This window comes from Monopterus albus, unplaced genomic scaffold (assembly GCF_001952655.1).
Source record: "Monopterus albus unplaced genomic scaffold, M_albus_1.0 scaffold120.1, whole genome shotgun sequence".
Taxonomy (NCBI): domain Eukaryota; kingdom Metazoa; phylum Chordata; class Actinopteri; order Synbranchiformes; family Synbranchidae; genus Monopterus; species Monopterus albus.
The window spans coordinates 862111-887322 of NW_018128000.1; the positions used below are offsets into that span (position 1 = coordinate 862111).

The following is a 25212-nucleotide window of genomic DNA, read 5'->3' on the forward strand; positions in this document are numbered from 1 at the left end:
TAGTACTGGGGAAAAAACAACAAAACATCAGATATGATCTGAAATAACTGTCAGGTTAGGTTTCTTCTGCTTCTCCTGAAACCTGATTGTCCATGTTAGCATCTCCTCAATAAAGAAGATTTAGTGGACACCTCACTCCTGCAAATTCAAGACAGGAAATCACAGGCTTCCTGCTTGAAGGTTTTTTTTTTCCTACAAATACACACATGCATCCGACTTCAAGACAATCACTCCACTAAAAGACCATGTTAGAAAAGAATACAAGCCAATCTTTCTGAAGGATATTATACAAATCAATGAGCAGATGGACACCTGAGCACAATCAAAAACACGTCATTCACATAAAATCTGAACCCCAGTCGGCAATAGCAACAGTGGGTGAGGCTCAGAAAGTCCAGCATATTGAGGCGCAGTGAAAGGCTTCCACCTGCACAACTGAACTAACTCACACAACAGCCATTTTGAACACTAGCTGTGATGATTTGCAGGCATGATTGGCATGGATGTATACAGTGGAACCTTGGATTACGAGTATAATTCGTTCCGGCAACATGCTCGTAATCCAAAGCACTCGTATATCAAAGTGAATTTCCCCATTAGAAATAATGGAAACTCATGTGAATTGTTCCACACCCACTTATCCATATAAAAATGATTACAGTAATACAAAATACAGTATAAAGTAAAAATAAAACAAATTAACCCGCACTTCACCATTGAAAAGAATCATGGCTGGCGTGAGGGGCCATTGTTGCAGTACAGATATTGACTACATGAGTGAAAAGCAAGAACCATCAGCTCAGTTGTGACGTATGTCACGTGACGCTCAGCAGACAAAGCGTACATACTACTCGTATTGCGAGACCTCATTTGTATATCGAATCAAAAATTTTTGCTCGTCTTGCAAAACACTCGCAAACCGGGTTACTCGCAATCCAAGGTTCCACTGTATATAGAACTGGCCTCATGTCAACAGAGGATTTTAGATATAATTTAGCCAGCTGTCTCAGAAGAACAACTACAACAACGGCTTAGATTCAGCGGGAATGTCAGCTACATAGCGTTCTAGCCAACTAGCTACCACCTAGACACCAGTAGCGATCAATAATAGACCAAATATATTAAAACGAACAAATTTCCTGGCAGATTACTGAGTTGCAGCTGTTTCAAATTTGCATTTCACTGAAGAATCAGTGGCATTGATATGCTGTGTATCATGGTACACAACAGGAGCGCAACCCCACAGCAGAGATCCAAAGTGGCTGCCATGTGAATAATATTTTACACAAAATGAGGTCACAATGGTACATTGTTATATGCCCTGAAGAAACAACGTATACCCTTAAAGCTTTTCTGATTAAAAATAGAAGATATTCAGTTTTTTTTAATAGAATTTTAAATTTCTCCTGAAACCTGATTGTCCATGTTAGCATCTCCTCAATAAAGAAGATTTAGTGGACACCTCACTCCTGCAAATTCAAGACAGGAAATCACAGGCTTCCTGCTTGAAGGTTTTTTTTTTCCTACAAATACACACATGCATCCGACTTCAAGACAATCACTCCACTAAAAGACCATGTTAGAAAAGAATACAAGCCAATCTTTCTGAAGGATATTATACAAATCAATGAGCAGATGGACACCTGAGCACAATCAAAAACACGTCATTCACATAAAATCTGAACCCCAGTCGGCAATAGCAACAGTGGGTGAGGCTCAGAAAGTCCAGCATATTGAGGCGCAGTGAAAGGCTTCCACCTGCACAACTGAACTAACTCACACAACAGCCATTTTGAACACTAGCTGTGATGATTTGCAGGCATGATTGGCATGGATGTATACAGTGGAACCTTGGATTACGAGTATAATTCGTTCCGGCAACATGCTCGTAATCCAAAGCACTCGTATATCAAAGTGAATTTCCCCATTAGAAATAATGGAAACTCATGTGAATTGTTCCACACCCACTTATCCATATAAAAATGATTACAGTAATACAAAATACAGTATAAAGTAAAAATAAAACAAATTAACCCGCACTTCACCATTGAAAAGAATCATGGCTGGCGTGAGGGGCCATTGTTGCAGTACAGATATTGACTACATGAGTGAAAAGCAAGAACCATCAGCTCAGTTGTGACGTATGTCACGTGACGCTCAGCAGACAAAGCGTACATACTACTCGTATTGCGAGACCTCATTTGTATATCGAATCAAAAATTTTTGCTCGTCTTGCAAAACACTCGCAAACCGGGTTACTCGCAATCCAAGGTTCCACTGTATATAGAACTGGCCTCATGTCAACAGAGGATTTTAGATATAATTTAGCCAGCTGTCTCAGAAGAACAACTACAACAACGGCTTAGATTCAGCGGGAATGTCAGCTACATAGCGTTCTAGCCAACTAGCTACCACCTAGACACCAGTAGCGATCAATAATAGACCAAATATATTAAAACGAACAAATTTCCTGGCAGATTACTGAGTTGCAGCTGTTTCAAATTTGCATTTCACTGAAGAATCAGTGGCATTGATATGCTGTGTATCATGGTACACAACAGGAGCGCAACCCCACAGCAGAGATCCAAAGTGGCTGCCATGTGAATAATATTTTACACAAAATGAGGTCACAATGGTACATTGTTATATGCCCTGAAGAAACAACGTATACCCTTAAAGCTTTTCTGATTAAAAATAGAAGATATTCATATTTTTTTAATAGAATTTTAAATATATAGATTTTTTTCCTGCAGTGAGAGGATTGTTAAAGATTTAAATGATAAACACGATAGAGAATAACAATGATAATGACAATGAAAAGTTAGAATTAAAACAAAAATCTCTCCCCTGGAGGATAAAACATAGCTGTCAGTCAGTAGCTGTTTGAGTGTGTGTAAACAGTACATTAACCTCCCTAGTTATTACTTTATCTTTTGTTCTCCAACAAGCTGAGCTTTTATGCAGAAATAAATAATTCACAGGTTGTGCATACTTGTTTAGCATATAATGGCTCTGAGTAGGAATATTTTCTTCAAAATTATTTTGGCTACAAAGAACAAAAGATGTGAATTTGTGAGAGAAAACCTGAGATAGTGTACTTCAAGTGATCTGAGTTTCAGTTTGTCTCTTTCTCTATGGTTTATGGTTCTTGTCTTTGTGGCATAGATGGTGTAGAAAATGAGGTTGATTTTTGGCTTTACTTAGCGTGGTAATTTCAAAACAAACAAAGAGGAAAGGCTAGGGGTTTGTTAAGACAACAGGTTGCTGGAGGTTGAGGATGAGGTAGGTGTGTTCTGCTGCTGCTGAAGGGCAACACGATTGCTGACCGCCTTGTTGGAGACTGACGATCCAGACGTACCAGAGGAGGCAGACCCTGGTGCTGCCTGAGCAAAAAGAACACCTGGACAGAAAAAGATAAAGAAAACCAAAAATTAATTTCTTCTTAATTTAATCTCAATTTTAAAATAAAACTAATAAAATTAACTAAACATTTTAAGAAATACACTCTTTTCTGGAGGCTAGGGTAGAGGGTGGTTGGTGGGGGTAAACAACAGTTTCGGTAACTTTCCAGAACCAACAATTTACACCCACTGCACACTGTGATTGGCCAGCTGTGCAGTGGGTGAGAAAAGTGCAAGGGTTTGAAATCCACCCCCATTCTTCACACTTCACCTCCTTTTATGTGAACAAATGAGTGCAATGCCATGATGAAGACCTTCCAGCTGAATGCTGTAAAAAAACTCCCCATATTTAAATGATATCACATCTTCTCCCACTGTCTGTCGGCTGGCCTTTGCTTCCGATCTAAACTAAGTTAATCGCCTCCTGAGTCCAGCATTTTCTAAACCTCAGAAAGAAAGTGAAAAAGCTTATTTTCAGAAATGATGATCAATCCCTTGAAACATACTGTAATGATAATGACAACTGCCTGTTTTGCCTACCTGATTAGAAGGTGATCGGATGCACTTCCTGTGCTACGTGCCAGCAATACTCACCAGTGTACACCACTCCATTGAGCTCCACTGACATGCTAATGCTGCTTGTGCCGTTGGTGGAGAGGTTCAGCGCCGAGTCTTGCCTGCCGTCTGTTAGGAAGACAATCGTAGAGTAGAGCTGTGATAACAAAAACTTGAGCTTTATTCAGTATAAAGTTTATTAGATATTTTTTGTAACACTAGTCCAGAGTTTTCTCTGGTGTTATAGTATATACTGTAAATACAGTAAACTATATGAAACCAAATGATTAAAAAAAAAAAAAAAAAAACATCTAGAATATATACACCTTTGTGTGTAAACTTGCAAAAAATGTGCAGCTGAACAATTCTCTGAAGTCACCTGTATTATCAGTACTGAGAAACAGGTTGCGTGCGTGTCAGATAAGACATTAACCAAGCAAAACCCTGCTATAAGATCAAAGTATGTGTATGTGTGAAGATTCCCTTCTGTCGGCAAACGCACATGTTCTATATGTATGTCTGCATGCATGCTGCCTCTATATGCTAAACGGGTCAGCATATAGGCCTGCTATGGGTTACTTCCTCACTGTTGGGTGTTGTGGTTTGTGGGCAGACGACAAGAACGTGTTGAGATACTAACTGCCAGGAGGAGTGCCATTGTGTGAAATCCAGCTCATCTACATTCTTGGCTAAAACAATGAAGTTTAAAATCCACAGTGATGCCCACAGCATATTTGTTGCAATAATACCAGTGTGTATTGTCTCTCCTCAGCTGCTTATGATTCTTAACAAAGGAACATAATAGAAAATTACAAGTTGGATATAAGGACAGAAACTGAGCTGGTTATAAATGATCTTAGTGCAAAATTTTGCTTAAAGGAATAGTTCCGGATTTTTCAGGTTGGTGTTAAAACAATACTGAGGTATCCCTATGTACGTGAGAATGGCTCTTGGTTGTTGTTGCTTCTCCTACTCGACTCACTACACTGAATGTGTCCACCTGGAAAAATGAGGGGCAAACAACACTTCTGTAAAAACATGCACTCCAAAGTTCTTCTGAGGCTCAAATGCAGCCTCTGCTAAAAAGAGGCAAAAAAAAACAAAAAAAAAAACCCTAAATGCAGCTTCTTTTAAACATCTAATAAAATAAGTGGCTGTGTAGCTTAAATTCTGTTGTAATTACGGGTACAGGACGGGTCGCAGGTCTTACGTTAACAGGTCAGGTTGGGTCTGAAACTAACTTAGAAATAACTTTGGATAACCGGTTGGGTCCAATACAGAGCTTTGCAGGTGGGAGTTTTTCAAATTAAACTGGGAAGGACTCTGGTGTGGAGAGAAGGACCAAGACCTATTCAAACATACACAGGGATACATCAATATTGTTTTAACACCAACTTGAAAAATCCTGAACTATTCCTTTAATTAGTTTTCCTAATTTAACAAAGATAAAAATGTCAAAATAAGATCTGCTTTATCAAGAGTGGGCGGTTTGTTTTCCCCAATAGTCATTCAAGATTTGGAATTTACTGCTTAATTTGACATCAACATAATGATTAAATAAACCTTCTTAAAGCTATTAAGACTTAGCAGATGTTAAAATAAAGTGCTCATATCATGCTGAGTAGATACAGGAGGAATTTTCTCAACCCACAATCTGTTATTCTCTACTTGTGCTGCCTCAGCACATCATAAACTCCATTGTGTGTTCAGTACCCTGGTTGTTGATGCGGATATTCATGGGTATCTGGGCTGTCATGGCCAGCAGATTGTGCTGAAGTGCTCTCTGCAGCAGTCGGTGGTGTTCCTCAGCTGGCAGTGCCATCTTCTTCTCTGGTGGCTCACCGGCCTCCAGTTTGTCCCTTAGCTGTTCCAGAGCTGCCACCTGAGCCGCCATTGCTGCCTGGGCTGCTGCCGCTTGCACAGCAGCCACTGAGTGACCTGCCAAGGCCCCTGCTGGCAAACGAGCCATGCCAACCCCTGGCAGTGACTGGCCTCCCTCCTCTTCTGGTTGGACAGCACCGAGAGGGGGAAAAGGGCGAACTGAAAATGACGCGTTATCTAGACAAGATATTATGTTCATCCCTGACCACTATGCCAAAAAACTGTTGGTTGAAGATGCATACCACGTAACTGCAGAGATGACAGCAAACCTAATTTTTCATTAATATTAAATGATAAAAATGGATATTTGAGTTTACTGCTCAAATATATTATTCACCCAGTCTGCTTTCAGTCACCTCCTTCCAACAGTTAACTCCATGTGATGAGTGAAGCAAAAAACACAAATCTCACCTTTCTTGATCTTCTGGATGGGGTTCAGTGAAGCCCCGTTGGTTCCCACTGTCAGGCCCACACTGGAAGTGGGAAGCTTTGGCGAGGACAGCATGGTAGGCGTCCCGTTAGGGGAGTAGGTGAAGAGGGAGCTGCCAAAGCTCTGTCGTCGGCCCTCCCGCCGATTACTGTCAATGGCTGCCTGGAGCTCAGTGGGGTTGCTCAGGCCCCTCTTATCACATTCATATGGGTACAGGTACTTCATGTATCTGAAAGAAACACACAGTTTTTAATTAAAAGGTGCTTAACATAGGCATGTTTAGAGTTTTGCCTGTTGCTGAAGAGGTTCAATCAGTTCCTAACACTTACAGTGAATGCACACAAAGTAAAAGCTAATTTTCTGGTGGGCTACACCATTTACCGTAATTTCCAGACTATAAGCCACTACTTTTTTCGCTTCATGCACACACCCTCATCATGGAAAACACACGACGAAATCCATACGATGCAGCTCTCAAGTTAAAGGCGATCGATCTTGCTGTCGAAATATCTCATATTACAATGTGGACACCTGCGGCTATGTACAAACTGTTTTTTCGTTTTAAATTTAGTGGGTGCGGCTTATATTCAGGTGCGCTCAATAGTCCGGAAATTACGGTAGTCAAATTAAAGGGGCATTCAACCAGTTTATCTCATCAAGGGAGTATAAGAGTTTTCACATTAGACATGATTGTTTTGTAACATGGTCGAGCATGATTACTCCCCCCTCCCCCCCATAGGTCTGCTTTCTTATAAGTAACATTGTTCCGTGCCCCAGCACACTTGCATATGTACACAGTCTGATACAGTAGATGGCAGTATGCAGGTAGTTGTTTGCAATCCACCAAGAAAGAAAAAGAAGCAACCACTCGCATCATTAACTGGGCGCATGTAAATACTGATGAATACTTGCATAAATGTCAAAGTTTGTGTGTGTAGTATCCGGTTGTCTTTGTATGTTTTCATCAGTCTACATTTCAAGCAAGCAATTTACATCTTCATTACTCCACAAAGATCTTTTTGCAGCCTTGTTATTTAACAGAGTCAAATAGTTATGATGTCACATAGCAGCCCACTTCCTTGTTTGCATTCACATCTCCCAACGGACCGTGCTACAAGTATACATGAATCATGCTCAAGACCACCTCTTCATACCGAGTCCAGTATGCTTGTGTTCACACTGATCAAAATGACCGGACTTTGGGGTCAAGTGTACTCAGATCCATGCCCAGGTCCCTAATGTGAAACCACCCTAACCAAACCTTTGAAGCAGCTTTATGTCTCCTGTGGCTCTGGCTTTGTCCAGTCTGAAAAATATCTCAGCTTGAACTTGAGACAACAAATTTTAAACTAAAATTCTGTATAACATACTGTATTTAAGGTTTTAAGTTTGATAGACATGTAGATTCACCAGACACGAACAGTTTGCTGAAAGATGCTTTCAAGATGCACTGTGGGAAGTGTAGGATCTGCCATTTTTGGAGTTTGACCCATACAAAGAACTCAAGGTGAGGAGATCTTGGTCTCTCCTTCTTTGATTCAGACAATTTGTCTCTTATATGTGGAGCCCACCTTTATGGAAGAGTAAAATTAAACAACTAGAATGTGTTTTCAAGCCATGATGACTACAATGATGGCTACAATGAAACATGCCAGGAACATGCAAGCAGATACTAGATAATGGTACATGCTTGAGAAGTCAAGCCTTGTTTCCATAAGGAGACATGTGGTTGAGCTAATTAGGAATGAAGACACTTCAGTCTAAACCAACAACAGGAAATGACACTGGGGATAAATGGTAAAACCAAATTGTTGTTGACATTTCAAAACAAGCAACTCCATATGCTTGAAACGCAGAGCAAAAGGATTATAGTTATAACAGTTTTGGCTACCCAAAGCAGTAGAAACTCAAATCAGTTGTGCTGACTTCTTTTTTGGCAAGATAGTGACAAGCAAACATGTTGTTTACAGGCTCAGAGGGCTTGAGATTAACAGTATGTCTCCAAACAAATTAAACACAAAATTAAACTAAGTAACCTTTCACATGCAATTCAAACAAACAAGCAAATAAAAAACACAAGTGGAGGTGTGTGTGTACTGACTGTGTGCGGAGGGTGAAGGCCGCACTGGTGATTGAGGTAGGCAGGTTGAGTCCCTTGGTGATCTCCCTCCACAGTTTCTTGTTGATGACCTCCACCAGGCCACCTTTCTCTGTCACCAGCTTGTAGAGCATGTACAGATCCAGAACCTGCTTGGCCATGATGGGAATGCGATTCACTGGGGTTCCTGGAACAACAACACACACACCCACAGGGGAAAGGTCAACAAAAAAAAATAAAACTGTGAGTGAGGCATATCACATTGGCAGTATGCAGTTTCTGGATGTAGTCATCAATTAAAGAAAAAAAAAAAAAAAACTACAATATAAGAAACTTGAAAATTAAACAGTGAGTGAAGAATGAAGAGTTGAGACATCTTTTCATTTTGATCTTTTGATTGTACCAGACAAAATCATAATAATTTTCTCAAATTGTTATGATTTTCTCAGTAGACAAAAACATTCCAACAGAATTGTGTCTCACAAAACTGGCAAAGCGATATTTGTTACTCAACCTGACAAGGCTGTTTTCTTGTCTTCAAACTAGACATGACATGAGTGTAGGTTACTGACAAACCAAGTATGAGACAAAATGCCTGGTGACAGGATTAATTAATACCTATAATTTTGTATTAACCTGTGATACATGTCGATTTCCCAGTGAGGACAGTCAAAGCCTTCATTAATCAGTTACATTTTAATACTTTTAAACAATGAGTGGTCCTAAATATAGTCCACATGTCAAAGTAAAACATGATAGTAATTCTTGATTTGCATATTAAGGAGTAATGCCTCAGTCACCAGTACAACCCGCAGATGGCGCTCTCAGATTCTCAGAGCGGACTTGGCAGACCCGCCCACCTTGCTCTGACACTGTAAACATGCAGTACTGGTTTTAAGTTGTAATTCATGTCTGTTCTCTCCCAAACTGCCGATTTGATTCAATCAGTCAAGCCAATCTGTCAAAGTAACAAGGCTGCTTGGTATTTAAGAGATAGTCATCTGCACTGGACTGCTGCTGGACACTTCTGTACCAAATACAATGTTACACAATCCACACCTTCTTAACCACGACAATGTATTTTCTGGATGAGGAGAAATGAGAATTTTGTTTGGCTCAGTTATATTGTGAAGATCCTACACGATGGCTGAGCCAGTGATTGTGTATTGTGTTCTGGTCAGGCCAAATAGCACAGTGGGAAGGTAAACCAATCCATTCCAGTGCATTCATACATTGTATTCCTCCTGGTTAGAGCCTGGGAACAGTGAGGGGCTGCACAACATAAAGCAATCATCTCTGAAACGAAGAAAGACCCCACCCATCTGAGTGAAAAATGAGTAGGGAGAGCTGTGTCATATGTCAGAGAGGATGGGAGGGGATCATTCTCTCTGTATCTGTAACTTTTAAGAGACTCTCTATGATACTGGCTGGACATAAAGCAAGGAAATATAATATGAAAAGATTAGCGACTGAATGGATAAGTGTACTTTAATGTGTACCTCACTGGGATGCAGTGTTTATGGATTTAAAAGCACACACATGCACAGCTGCGTACCTCTTTTTTGCATGAAGCCGAAGAGGTCATCCAAAAACTCTTTTCTCTTTGGGTCTCCATCCAGTTCATACAGCTGAGGAGAGGAAGGAGAGAAAGACATATGGCGATACTAGTTTTTATATCTGACAACAAAAGTTCTTACAGGTCTGATGTAAGAATACCGAAACCAGGGTGTTCTGCTGTCATAAAAACAATCTGATTACATAATACTGCATCATGTGGTTGACAGGAAATGACCTCAACGGCAGTCCTGTTACTATAACAACCAGTGCTATAATGTGTAACAGCAAGAAGTCCAAGCAAAACATAAAATCTGGTCATTATAAAATCGACAGCTGTAATGGAAGCCCAGTCATGAGAAATCAATTAGTTGATTTGTGGTCATAAGTAGAAAAAGAGAAATACTGTGGACCAGCCTGGCTTGATGAGAACCTGATGCAGCTGCTGGAAGGACACTGGGCTCTGGAAAGTTCAGTGAAATTTAGCAGTAAAACTGGGTGCCCACTAAGGGGACAACAGTGAGGCCACTGAGGTTGTAGTTGTTTTTTCCAGCCTAGTATGGCAGTGTAAAAGTGAAATACTTCATTAGAGGTACTTCCACAAAACATGGCACAGGCATTTCCTCTCACAGCAGTGAGTGGGCAGCAGCTTCAGCCACAGCTGTTTGTATGTATTAAAGTCTTATTAAAGACATACCACAGAGTATATATTTGAGGCCATATAGCTTCATGGCAAGTTGTGAAACACAATGTGCAACTGAGTGCCGGCAAACAAAACCACAGATAAAATAGAACCAAAGCAGCATATTGTTGCTACACAGACACAACAGCTAGCAGGCCACACCACTACTAACCCTCATGTTGTACACTCCACAGTAGTGCAAATGTCACATCACAGGAAAGCATTCAGCTCCAAAATAACCAATTTATACAACAGCTAAAATGATTTGGTGACAGCAAATTAAGCAACAACTACTTCAACGATCATTTAACAATTTAGTAGTTCTTCAAGTAGAAAGTCTTTGGTTCTCAGTTATGAGAACCTGTAAACAGTAAACTGAATACCACATGGTTTTGGATTGCTGGTTGCACAAAACAAGCTACTTGAAGACATCACCTCAGGTTAAAGGAGTGTTGATGGGGATTTCCCCACTTGTTTCAAACATTTTGTAGAACACAATTAATCAAATCATGTAAAATAAAAAAGAAAAACTTTAGGATGTGCAGCTCAGCAGACAAAAAAAAAACTTGACTATTGATTTACATATATTTGATATGATTATATGTGATTTATTGATTAGTCTACAGAATAGTTCCTTTATGAATCCATTAACACTTAGTCCATAAAAATGAGGACATGCTTATTATAACTTATCAGAAACCAAGGTGATGCCTACAAATTGCTTGTTCTGTCTGATCAGCAGTTCAAAACCAAAGGCAAGGCACACTGGTGAAGCTAAAACCAGAATTTTCTAGGAAAGGACTAAAACTATTAACTCAATACCAAAACAGCTGTCAATTAGTTTGTTGTCTATGCTATGTGTATGCTAAATGTAGGCAAGAGGTCTAGCAGAAGAAATATTGTCATTTGACATTTGACTGAAATTTGCATACTGGGATTCATTCCGACTTACCCTCTAACCACTATACTACTCTGCCACCACATCAGTGAAGGTGAATAAAATACAGTACCTTTTACCCACCTACAGCAGTCATTTACTAAAAGTTATCTGCATTTACTTAAAGCACTAGCCCAGACAAAATGAAAGTGAAAGGCACATCCAAGTGAAGTTTGGTACAATGATGACAGCAGTGGCCTCTAACAAACTGTGCCTCATAAGTGATGCCAAGCTGCCATAAAACCTTGTTATGTAGTGGGTAGTGGGAACAGAGGGGTGAGGACTGCTGGACTGAAGAAGTATGTGGTGGATGGGACGCTGGGGGATGTTAGCTAATTTACAGGCCTCCCAGAGGCAAGGGGGGGTTTTAATTACAGGATGCATGCATTTCGTGAAGTGCCGTGCCATAAATCTCGAACATAACCCCCCGCCCAAACACCATAATGTAAGAAACTAAAGAAACAGGAGCTGTGCTTTAAAAGAACGAAGGCGTAATGGAAACATACTTAACAGATTTTGTCCAGTGGATGCAAATGTCCACATCACTTCTCATACATTATCATTCCTTTAAACACATGACAACCTGCGGCTTGGACAGAAGTTGGGCCAGCACCATTATGGCGAGCATAGCTGCAATTTCTCAATATGCCAAGCAACAGAAAATGAATCTGAACGTATTTTTGATGAAACAAGTCTTTCAGACATTTTTAGGCAAAGATACAAAAAAATGCTGTTTGAAGTTTTTTGGGCACTCACAAAGAAGAGATTCCATACGACAACTTGGTGAAAATGTGCACTCTTTCTTAGCATTAAAAACAGAATGCTGAATTTAAACAAATATTTAACTATCTGATAATTTTCCACCCTGTCTGTGTATATAGGTCAGCAACAACCTGCCTGCAGATACATGATAAACAGGCCTCAGTCAGAGAAAACAAAGTGCTTTTTTTTGTGTGTGTGCAAATAATAATCAGTCCCCAAAGAGAAGCCTGTTTGTGCCGCTTTGCAGAGCAGTAGTGGTGCTGGTAGGAAATACTGTAAGAAGGGTGTGGGTGTGTGTGTGCATGAGGGGAGAAGGGGTTCACTTCAACATTAATGCAAATAGCTGTTAGCAAGCCAGGGGCACACAAGTGTCACATAGCAGATAATAGAGGCTTTGCAACTGAAAACCAAAACTGTGAGGAGACTGGGATGTCATCTGCATGTTCCCTTACACCTGCCGGTCACCTTTATCACCTTGAGGTGAAGCTGATACACATTCTAACATGCACATACAAACACACTAGAGTTCAAAGTAAAAATAAATAAAAATCAGCTGACACTTTATGTGCAAAAATAACCCTCACATATTCCAATATAGTGCTTAAAGATGATGTGGGGCTTCAATATATTCGTTTTACTGTTTGTAGTTGATAAGACTTATTATTGAGTTTGTAGCGCTCAAACCATTGTGTAATGCACTGTGAGCACTGAAGGTTGAGTGTGTTTACTTATTATTTGAGTATTTTTGATTGTTTGCTGCTTACAATTAATAAGGCGCCTTGTGCAGCTGAGCAGGCTCCCTGTTTTTTACAGTGTGTTGGCTGCACATACAACTACAGAGAGAACCTTGAGGTGCATTTTATCCTCCTTTTGCACAGTGTGACAGATTGAAGTTTTTGTTTTTTTGTGGCTCTATACAGCAGAAACTACATTTACCGTGAGAATAAATCCCATGTAACTCAATGCTGATGGACCAGTTTCACAACTTCATATCAATCTAAGTGCTTCTGTTGATTTTCTCATGAAAAAGACCAGTATGACCTTGTTTTCTTCATATCATCCTGCCTGACATGAGTGGAAAAATGCTGTTGTCACATTTATGCAAGGTCGCTGGGTGTAACATGTTCAAACATGGCTAGATCAAATTGACTCTGGTAATTGGGGATCACTGCTGTGAGACCCTGATGATAAGCAAACAATCTCACAAAACTAAGCATGAAGCATGAAGAGAGCCGATAAGAATCGAACACGTAAGTACACACATACAAAAGTGGGGGAAGGGAAGAATGTAGCTGGTAGAGAGAGGGGTAGAGGGGGGTGTTTGATTCAGCTCATGAACACATAATCAACCATATACAAACACTGCGCTCTTCCAGGCCAAAGGGCCTTTGAGTGTCATTAATGTAGCAAAGCAAACACAACCAGCACAGCATAACTTTAGTGTCTCCACTGTCACAATGCAATGCTCCACCTTCGTTCCTGTAAATTACAGTTATTTAACTCTACAAAATGTCAGTGGCAACATAAAATGAAGGCTGATTCAAAAGTGTCTAACTCACTGCGCACTAGAAAATGATCTGTTTTGCTGAGGGAACACGCAATGTTAGTTGTTACTCAATCCTGATCTGTAATTATTTACTTTAAAAGGGAAGACATTTCATTATCCCAGTGCAATGAGACTAGAACTGCAGCTAAGGATGACGTTCATTATTGATTAATGAGATGATTACCTTTTGATTTGTTTGGTCAACAGTGGAAAAACACCCATCACAATTTCCTTCTGCCAATAGTGACATCATGTGATGCCTTGTTTGTCTGAGGAACAGTTCAAAAATCCTGAAGACCAGGAAAAGCAACAAATTCCACCATTTGCAAAGCTTGGGGCATTAAAATTTATTTTTTGCAATTAATCAATTAATTATTTTTTAAAAATGTAGATTGGTCAATTGACAGAAAAACAATCAATCAATCAATGAAATGACAAAGCATTGCAGTACTATCTGACACAGAATGAGCTTCAATTTCCTGCTTGCTAAAATTACAAGTAAACAAAAGCACTGAGGTCACAGCAGTGTAACTGAAGAGTGCTCAGATATTCTTGGAGTCTTAGAAAACCCGGTAAATTTTAGTTTTACTGTCTGCTGTAATGTAATGTTTTGGCTGTTTTTGTAAAGTGTGTTATTTTTGAGAGAGACAATAACAAACAGTTTGACTTAATTTCAAAAATGAGAACATTCTAGACCAGGGCTTTGCAACCAGTGGTCTGCAGACCATCCAGGGGCCGTGAAGGCATTGCAGGTGGTCCCTGCCTATGCAGTCGGTCCCTGCCTATGCAGTCAGTAATGATTGTATTTTCGTTGCAGGAATCTTGTTTTTTTTTTTTTTTTTTTAAACAACCACACACGCACACACGCACTCCTATGGGCAATTTAGAGACACCAATCAACCTAAGCTGCATGTCTTTGGACTGTGGGAGGAAGCTGGAGTACCCGGAGAGAACCCACGTATTAATTATGGATTGTGAATAAACAAATTCATGCAAATATATCAAATTTAGAAAAGGCAAGGTGACTCTCAGGACTAAAACACTGCCCATCCGGTTTATCCATCTCACAGCCATGGTCCTCAAATTATTTCCATGCCAAGCCCATATTGTTTTTCCTCTCTCTTTGTTCCTCAGGAGTTTGCTGTGCTATTGTCTGCACCACATTTTTGAGAGATAACCTGCTAATCAAACAATGGTAGCAGAACTGCAGCACCTTCTTCCTTTGATAGTCAGTGGACAGAGTTTAGTTTTTGTATGTACCCCTACTTTGTCTGTTTGTTCATGTTGCCTGTCAGTGCTCATCACTAGATAATGAGTGTTCAAAACAGGAAATGCAAAGAGGTTCATCTATATACAGTGTCAGTCCTGAAAGTCCGGGTAAAATCAGTGATTTGTTTCTAAACACATTATACATGTTACAAAATAGTGAAAAGACTGCAAACTAAGTATTGTTAGTGTTCCATAAGCTTAATGTACATGTCCATTATTGTTATTTGAATCCCAGTCTGTTGTATATCGTACATTACCCTACATACAGTGCCTTGCGAAAGTATTCGGCCCCCTTGAACTTTGCGACCTTTTGCCACATTTCAGGCTTCAAACATAAAGATATAAAACTGTAATTTTTTGCGAAGAATCAACAACAAGTGGGACACAACCATGAAGTGGAACGAAATTTATTGGATATGTCAAACTTTTTTAACAAATAAAAAACTGAAAAATTGGGCGTGCAAAATTATTCAGCCCCCTTAAGTTAATACTTTGTAGCGCCACCTTTTGCTGCGATTACAGCTGTAAGTCACTTGGGGTATGTCTCTATCAGTTTTGCACATCGAGAGACGGAAATTTTTGCCCATTCCTCCTTGCAAAACAGCTCGAGCTCAGTGAGGTTGGATAGAGAGCGTTTGTGAACAGCAGTTTTCAGTTCTTTCCACAGATTCTCGATTGGATTCAGGTCTGGACTTTGACTTGGCCATTCTAACACCTGGATATGTTTATTTGTGAACCATTCCATTGTAGATTTTGCTTTATGTTTTGGATCAGTGTCTTGTTGGAAGACAAATCTCCGTCCCAGTCTCAGGTCTTTTGCAGACTCCATCAGGTTTCCTTCCAGAATGGTCCTGCATTTGGCTCCATCCATCTTCCCATCAATTTGAACCATCTTCCCTGTCCGATCACTCTGGATGAACTGCAGAGATCTACAGCTGAGGTGGGAGACTCTGTCCATAGGACAACAATCAGTCGTATACTGCACAAATCTGGCCTTTATGGAAGAGTGGCAAGAAGAAAGCCATTTCTTAAAGATATCCATAAAAAGTGTCGTTTAAAGTTTGCCACAAGCCACCTGGGAGACACACCAAACATGTGGAAGAAGGTGCTCTGGTCAGATGAAACCAAAATCGAACTTTTTGGCAACAATGCAAAACGTTATGTTTGGCGTAAAAGCAACACAGCTCATCACCCTGAACACACCATCCCCATTGTCAAACATGGTGGTGGCAGCATCCTGGTTTGGGCCTGCTTTTCTTCAGCAGGGACAGGGAAGATGGTTAAAATTGATGGGAAGATGGATGGAGCCAAATACAGGACCATTCTGGAAGGAAACCTGATGGAGTCTGCAAAAGACCTGAGACTGGGATGGAGATTTGTCTTCCAACAAGACAATGATCCAAAACATAAAGCAAAATCTACAATGGAATGGTTCACAAATAAACATATCCAGGTGTTAGAATGGCCAAGTCAAAGTCCAGACCTGAATCCACTCGAGAATCTGTGGAAAGAACTGAAAACTGCTGTTCACAAATGCTCTCCATCCAACCTCACTGAGCTCGAGCTGTTTTGCAAGGAGGCATGGGCAAAAATTTCAGTCTCTCGATGTGCAAAACTGATAGAGACATACCCCAAGTGACTTACAGCTGTAATCGCAGCAAAAGGTGGCGCTACCAAGTATTAACTTAAGGGGGCTGAATAATTTTGCACGGCCAATTTTTCAGTTTTTTATTTGTTAAAAAAGTTTGAAATATCCAATAAATTTCGTTCCACTTCATGATTGTGTCCCACTTGTTGTTGATTCTTCACAAAAAATTACAGTTTTATATCTTTGTTTGAAGCCTGAAATGTGGCAAAAGGTCGCAAAGTTCAAGGGGGCCGAATACTTTCGCAAGGCACTGTATCTTACTGTAAATATCAATTGTACACATCCATCGGTAAATTAGTTCTGACTGTTCATACTGTAGATACTGCACACTCTTCACTGCTGTTATTGCACTTCTGGTTAGATGCTAAACTGCATTTCGTTGCCTTGTACCAGTGCATGGGTAATGACAATAAAGTTGGATCTAATCTAATCTAATATTCTAGTGCCAAAATGTGGAGCCACCCTGATTGGCTGTTCAGCTTAGCGAATCAACGGAAGAATTCAGGAAGGAGTGTTTTCCTTACATCTACAAACACATGCTAATGTGACCCACTTGTGGGTATGTGCACCTCGCTCTAGGTTCAGGAGGAGTTAAGTGTAGTGTGAAATCACCAACCAGCACAAGTCAATAAACTTAACATACTGCAATTTTAGTAAACGTTTAGAAACAATAAGGTTACAGAACATTCAACAGAAAATAAAAATTGGGCCCTTCAACAAAATAAAATTGTCCTTAATAACTTCCCTTGGTGGTCACTATAAGGGGTATTGTCCTCTGGAGGAATTCTTTCTTATTGAAGTCAAGTCAATGTCAGTGAGTGATAGGATTCACTCAGAAGATTTCAATCAAGCAATATCCAGTGGTCAAGGAATACCGCCGAATGTATTCAGTTAGGTGGCACTCCAGTGACTGGTTCAATCCTACCATAAGCGGGTTGTTCATCCACTTGATCTGTAGCCGTATAGGTGCCGATTTCCAGGAGATCCATTGGGTGGCTCGCATCTAAGGAATCTGTAGATCTTCTCCACAGAATGTCCAGTGCTTCTGACTTCAATATAAGACCTGACCTGCATTTATAACAGGCTCATAATCTTTGTTCTCTCAAGACTCGTTTATCAATATATGGTACAACATCACATCGTATAATTACTTAGTATTGGCATTGTTTGTCTATACTAGCTAATTTACCACACATTTATTCAATTTCCACATTTCACCTCATAATCCCTCAGATAGAATTATGTCATCTCAGTAACAATTTGCAATTCGCATTTTATCATAAAATTCCTGTTTTACCATGGAATTGTACAAGCTAGTGACTTAGCAAGCATAATGGAAGCTAGCTTACTGAGGCGAGGGAAAGCAAGACGAACAGAAGAATGGCACTCCTGATGTTCTACAGCTCCCGCACAATTCTCCCTCGTTATGATTATCCTCCTGGCATTAACTATTCTTTTTTCCCTTTCTTTTCAAAACCGGATATGGAATCTGCACTGTGAACTCTGTGTTACACTGTAAAACGTCCGTCAATTTTCTACAATGTTCCTGATCTAGCTAAATAATTTGACTAACACCAACTGAAGATACAATGAAGAAAATAAGTTATTTTAATATGACTGTGATCGGTTAATATTTGGTGTTATTTGCTTTTATCTTAACCCTGCTTGTACAACCGGGTTACACTAACAATACCAAAGATGCCAAAATTATTTTCTTCCTGTCTGTTGAACAGCTCAAATACAGTGGAAATTAATCACCTTTGTGTACTTCTGTCTGAAATGGAATTGCTTCCTGTGTGTTTCTGTTCATTTGGAAAATACTTAATTCACTCACTCGACAGAGCTGACAGCAGCTTGACAGAAATTGCACTGATACGTCTCCATAAATTGACATCTATAATGAATCCATCTTTACCTCCTCTGCTCTCCAACGCTCACTTCTCCACCCCCCACATGCACACAATTAACAGCAACAATTGAACTACCGCATTGCAGATGCACTGAATGGTGTTTTATTGACAAGCAGAATGAAACACATCATCATCCTAACTGACCGGATGACCTTGTAAATTCAACCCTATCGACTGGGGATGAGAAGCTGTCAGCCTGCTGACAAAAACAACATCCCTGGGACTGACGGTGGCTTTTACCTGTAACAGTCACATTTACTCTAAACATAAAGGATAGTCATAAGTGAGATAGAGAATCTAACAATGATACACAGGCACAGTAGCTTGCATAGCTCCTGAATAAAACCGCATGTTTGAATGTGTCAGCTGTGGCTCAACACCAAGCCCCAATGTGCGGTCACCATGTTTTATATCTAGGTTTGTTAATGAAGTTTCTCTGTTTAGCTTCCTCTCCAGTTTGACTGGAAAACATCAGGTTCCATGGCCAAACTGTAGAAATAGCTTTCATTTCCAGACATCATAAGGTTCTTGGTGCTGTAATACACATTTAGAAATTCAATAATGTCCCATAAACCCATTGATCTTTGAGGGCATGTATTCTTTATGGTGCACAAGATTGTCAGTGAGATCTCCATCTGCAAGGCTTTACCAAAGGATTTTTAAGCTCAGCTTCTGTCAGATATAATTGGACATACAGTATCCCCTGCTGACATGAGAAAAAGGTGAAAACCAGTTGATGAAAAGGCCATGAAGCCAGAGTGAGCACTATCCCATGCTTACAAGTGCTCCATTCCTGCCTGCTACTGTCAGATGCCATTGGCTTATAGATTTAGATAAAAATCCAAGATAGCAGCCAGCATTCCCAGGGCCTCTGAGAGCTTGATGTATGTAGCTGTGTGCAATCTGCTGTAACCACACTGCTAATTAGTATCAAAGTGGCAGATGCCTGACCTGGGCAGGGCAAAGCGGAAAAGGCTGAGGGAGGGGAAGTGGGTGTAACAACTATTCATCATAAAGTGACATGCTGAAAGAGAGGAGCTGAATAAATGATACCACAATCAGTATCTATAATTTGGGGCTTCTGGTACAGAGCCTGTTCTTCACAAATATATCTATATAAAACATATCTTTAAACCAGCCTTGCTTTCAAATTGGCAAAAAAGTCTGACCTAGATAATAATCTAATGAATGCTGTTGTGAAATCTTATGGCATTTATTCAGCGTCTACACAGATGCCATGATAACATTTGTGCCTGAAAGCACAAAGATGGAGACAGTGATAGAAGTGCAGCTGAAAGTTCAGAGAAAGGTCTGTAACTGATACAAACAGGATGAAGACATTTATTTAATCTGATTTAGGAAGACTAAAAATTAGCGTTCTTCTGCTGCTCCTCATTACGAGCAACGTGGTTTGCAGAGGGGCAGATACACAGTTGGGTGCTTGTACTGTCAAACAGAGTGATGGATGGGCAGGGCAGTGAGTTTAATGGTCAACAACTGTGGCCTTAAAATTTTATCTGGGCCACCCAGGTCCATGGAGGGCAGATATCCGTCCATGTGGCCCATCAGAGACTGAGATGTTGTGGCCACGTGGCTAATCCCGTCCCAATCAATAGGTGAACATGCTGCAGTTTGACCTTAAGCAACTTCTAGGTTTGTCCTTTGTGTAGAGCTGTAGTCTATAAAATCTGATCTAGGACACATTTCCATAAAAAAATTCAACTCCAAGACAAGCAACCGACATGCAATTTAAAGGTATCCTGTGAACCTTTAGTTGCCTTTTCAATCTCAGTCTTTTCTCTTGCCTTTATTGGTGCACTGTTCTATTTTTTGACCTCCAACAAATGCCACTCAAAAACAATCAACAGGACTGTGTATCATATTATCCATGTGCAAGTGCAGGAGATACAATAGCAACAAAATGTGGACTTAACCCCTAAATCACTGCTCCATAGTACAGCTAGTGGTCAAAACATCGGTACCTTTGAATCTGAAAATTTTAAATTACATTTTTTAAAAAGAAAATTTGTGAATTGCTTTTAACCCGAGACAGTTGTCCCACTTCAGCTCTATGGTAATATGGTAACCACAATGTGTACCACACTGTCTTGACACATTACAGTATTTAACTTTACTCACATCATATACGAGTCACTTTTACTTGTCACCCACAACCCACAAATGTTAATAATAATAATAATATCATTGATGGCTCCATTCCTATTTGAACACACCAGTAAGTCAGTGATCCAGCATGCACAATAACAGCACCCTGGAATCTAAATGTAGTAATTATTAATGCTATTAGTAACACCCACGGTTTTCTTGAAATGACGTTGAAATAGCTGCAGCGAAAACGTATACAGGCGTTACGGGCAGGATATGAATGTCTAGTTGTATCTGTAGTTTGAACTTCTTCTGCCATTTCCATACAATTAAAAAAGGGTGGCTATTATCATACAGACAAGACAAGGCAGCTGGAATGTTGTCACAAGGGTCAAATATACCTCAAAGATTATGAATGAAAGCAATAATATTGTCTTATGTGATATAATGAACAGAGGTGTTCCCTGCTCTTCATAATATTTGTGCTAACAACTGCACAGCCTCAAAGAGCCACATTTTAAAATATGCAGATCGACTGAAATCCAGTCGTTTTATTTTGCAAAGAGGGATTCAGATCTTCAAAATGTGAAGCTAAGTATCTTTATCTGTGTTTGATCTATTCTCTTATGTTTTCTTTCAAGAATAAAAGCTTCAGAAGCATCTGAAGGCAAAAAGCACACATTCACTGCTTTTGTTCAAATGAATGGCTTCTGCTGAGTCATTGTATAAATAGTCATCATTAACCCCATGTCACTTGGGGTTTTGTTTATTGCTGGCCTTTAGTGCAGCTCTGTTTCTGTGCTTTTATTGAGACATGAGGGTTGAGTTCCTTATATGGGGTCAAAAAGGTAAGAAAGAGATGAAACAACACTTCCACATTTCCTTTAGAGGGTAAAAGGGGACCAATCAAAAATAACATTCAGATATAATGATGTCAAAACAATGAAAGATGTGAGGTGTTTGTACAAGTCTCCCTACTATACTCACTTCCTAATTCTATATTAAGGTGTAGACACACAAAATTCACGAGAAACTTCGGAATCACAACACAGGTTTTCAGAGAACGTGTCAAGATAAAAGTAATACCATACACTGCACAACAAAACACAACAGTCAAAGAAAGACAGGATGGGAGCGCTAGCCTCAGCCTTTACGCAATCTTTGTTTACATTCCTCCTTCAGCAGAGCGGCTGCCAATTTCTAGAATCCCCATGGCTGTACATGTTCTGACATCAGCTCCCTGCAGGACACTAGACGATGGATACAATTCAAACACTGCAATGCTTAACAGTCAGAGTGAGCACGTATTACACACACTACTTGGCAGTGGTTCAAAACACAATGCCAAGCGACTGGCCTTTTCCTTTTCCCTCAGTCACACCTTCCCTTTCCCCTCCTGTGCTGTTCCTCCTCCTCTCAACATGAAGACTTTTACAGGCCTTCCCAAGCTGCCTCAGCCTTTGTTTTTGGCCTTTTGTTTTCCTGACAAGAGTCCATTAACCCCTTGTTTTCTTTTTGCTAAACACGTATCACTGCACCAAGAGGTTTCTCTAGGCACAAAATAATAAACTAGTGAAAACTCCCCTGTGCAGACTCAAATCAAGAAAACGGATCCCAGACAATGCACTTTATGAAACTTTGAACATTTTCATGCTTTAGAGTCAATGCACTGTGAAATAATGAGTTAAATTCAAGCAAAACTATAGTGTGTAAAATTTTATATATACAATAAAATACCAAGCCATAACACAAAGACAGCTTGACACACAGTTTTCCATTAGTTATTCATTAACACTAAAACGTCCAGTGGTTTGATGGATTCAGGAAGGACATATGCTATCATTAAACATGAATTACACCGTTGTATAACCATTTATGTAGGTGCCATTTCATTGCATAACTTTGCAATCCTGTCAACAGCAGCTTGTATAGAGACTAGGTGCAGAAATAGTCATGAGGAGAAATTTGAAATACTCATCTGAGCAGATTTCAGTTTTATCTTTCCACTTTTAACTATTCTATTACTGTGAAAATGCACAGGTTCATATAAAATGCAAAAACAACACAATCTGACATGTTCATATGAGCCTCAGGCTGATCAAAAGATCTTGACCAAACTACAGTGGAATATAAAGCCAAGCACTTATGAGACAGCTGTATCAGCAGAAACCTGATGGCCAATCCCAGTAAGTGTTGCTCCCAGTTGGCTCTCATCCTTGCAACACTTCCTGCAGTCACTAACAGCCCCTCCCCCTACTCCTGCTGTGTATGTGTGTCTGAGCAATTTAATGTTTAATGCCAGCTCCCCTCCATTCATCCTGATCATGGTGAGTGCCATGAATTTTTAAAGACATCCCTACTTTACTGTCCATCTGGGCTCCATCTGCTCAGCTGCTGGTGTTTAAAGCAGACAGAGACACAGGAGAGAAGACTTCAAAGGCTCTGTGTGGCCTCTGGATGATTTCTGGCCTGAAGAGGATATTGTTTATAAAAGGGGGCAGGGGAGTGGGGCAGTTATATGAGATCTATACAGCTGCACTGAAGAGACTACATATTAATGAAACCAGATTGTAACTGTACATACCCAAGCTGCTGCTGCAGAGGCAAAGAACTACAGTGTTTCTGCAGCACCGATTAGTTAAATGACAGCTTTGAAACCAGGAAAGGCCCAGTGAAATTAAGGGAAAAAAAAAATCAAGTTAATAAAAGTACAGCATGTCATGACTTTTGTCATGTCTTAATATTTCACGGTCTATATAGTTATTATAACTGGTTTTAAAATGAAATTATGATGCTTTTTAATTCTACCAAATCACTTTGTATAATTAAAGCTTGCTTTAAATTGTTCATATTTTTGTACAATTAAGCCAAACCAAGTACCATATTAACATAAATAGTTTACATTTCACATCATTTCAAGTTAGATTTAAATTTTGACATCTTTAAAGTGGCAGTTTACAAAAACAATAAGAAAAATGCAGATTTTTTTGTAAACTGTCATTGTGGAAATATATACTGTGTAGCCCTGTGGATGGTTCTAGTTTTGAGGTTTTGAACATTTTCAGATCTTTTCTACTGTTCTAATACAGTGAAAATGAAGTGGCTTTGCTCAAAACACTGAAAAACTACATTAAAAATTCAATCAGTTTCTCAAAACATGTCCCCATTACCCCCGGATAAGCTACAAACCTCACTGTGAACATTTTTCACCCTAACCTTCTACTGAACAACATGTCTTTATGAAAACTTTTGAAGTTTCAGTATGTCACAAGGGGTGAGAAAGTATAAATATATATTATATAATGTGGGTCAGCTACCCCTTCAGTTTGTGTCTTGGTGTTGAGAGAGACTGATGTACTTTGTTAAATATTAGACATTTAATGGGGAACTCAGTAAATGCAGCCAAACCTTTCCAGTACTTAACTGATGGCTGATGGGAACAGATGCATGTGAGCCTAGTGACTGCAAGATGGCACTTGTACTCTGTAAAAAGAGTGTTTTCTGAAAATAAAAACGCTAAGTGCAATGCTAAGAGTGATATAGATATAGATGAAGAGTGAGGGGAGCTGAAGAGTGTGGAGGAGGGTTGCATTTGTATCACTGAAATAACTCATTTGAAATGGCATGCCACTCGCAACACAAATCAGTTTCACTTACAAAATAATCCAATGACGCTGGCATAATTCGATATCAGTATAAATCCCTGGCCTTCAATTTCCGCTGCAGTCTGCCACAGGCAGATATGACGGTGCTGTAAAGGTGCCTTGAACATTTTGATTAATTCACTAAGAACCACAGTGTAATCAGACATCTGTAAAGACAGCGCCTTCTGGCTTGATTTAGTCTGACCTTTCAGCTCAAAGTGAGGAGAGAAGAACGTGGTCGGGTGACCCACCAGGAATGCAGGTTGTGCCTTGGCTGATATATCTGCACATGGCCTGAGGCAAACCTGGAGCAAAAGGTGATTTGTGTACATGGTACAGGACTCATTTGCCTGGGTCCATTTTTTAAACTAGTATTCTTATGCTGGATTTGCAACACGATGCGCTTGTTATAAGCCTAGATCACAATTCCATTTCTATATTTTATATTTCTACCAATTGTTACAATTTTCTGTTCATTTTACTAATTGTAATTCTAACTGTTCTACAGTAAACTGACAGCACCTTCTGAATCCTCAGTCATGCGAGAAGGGGATCTCTTTTTTTAAATTTCCTTTCTTAAGCTTTTAGCATTTTTTTCTTTATACCCTTATACCCATTGCTGTTATGGGCCTTTCATGCCAAGTTGAGACATTCTACATGATACTGGTCTGAATAAATGACATGACTATGGTAAGAGAGAAAATGTAACATTTTCAGTTTGGAAGTGCTCCAACTGTTGCAGACTGATAGAGCCACATAGGTTTCTGTGGAAGATCTGGGGTTTCTACT

The 25212-nt window shown here is 39.8% G+C and overlaps 1 protein-coding gene across 5 annotated transcripts in view; it reads right to left on the reverse strand.

Annotated features, from left to right (window-relative positions):
• Nucleotides 1–1964: 1964 nt before the first annotated feature.
• arid3a (AT-rich interactive domain 3A) overlaps nt 1965–25212 on the reverse strand; it is a 43581-nt gene continuing 20333 nt past the window's right edge. For 4 of the 5 annotated variants that reach the window (XM_020612091.1, XM_020612088.1, XM_020612090.1 and 1 more), the window contains 6 exons: nt 9921–9993; nt 8369–8552; nt 6249–6496; nt 5670–5960; nt 3996–4085; nt 1965–3400 (listed from right to left, as the gene is read on the reverse strand). In XM_020612091.1, the coding sequence (XP_020467747.1) occupies nt 3249–3400; nt 3996–4085; nt 5670–5960; nt 6249–6496; nt 8369–8552; nt 9921–9993 (1038 nt within the window). In that variant the 3' untranslated portion in view covers nt 1965–3248. The remainder of the gene's footprint in view (nt 3401–3995; nt 4086–5669; nt 5961–6248; nt 6497–8368; nt 8553–9920; nt 9994–25212) is intronic. The other variant, XM_020612092.1, reaches the window with a different exon arrangement.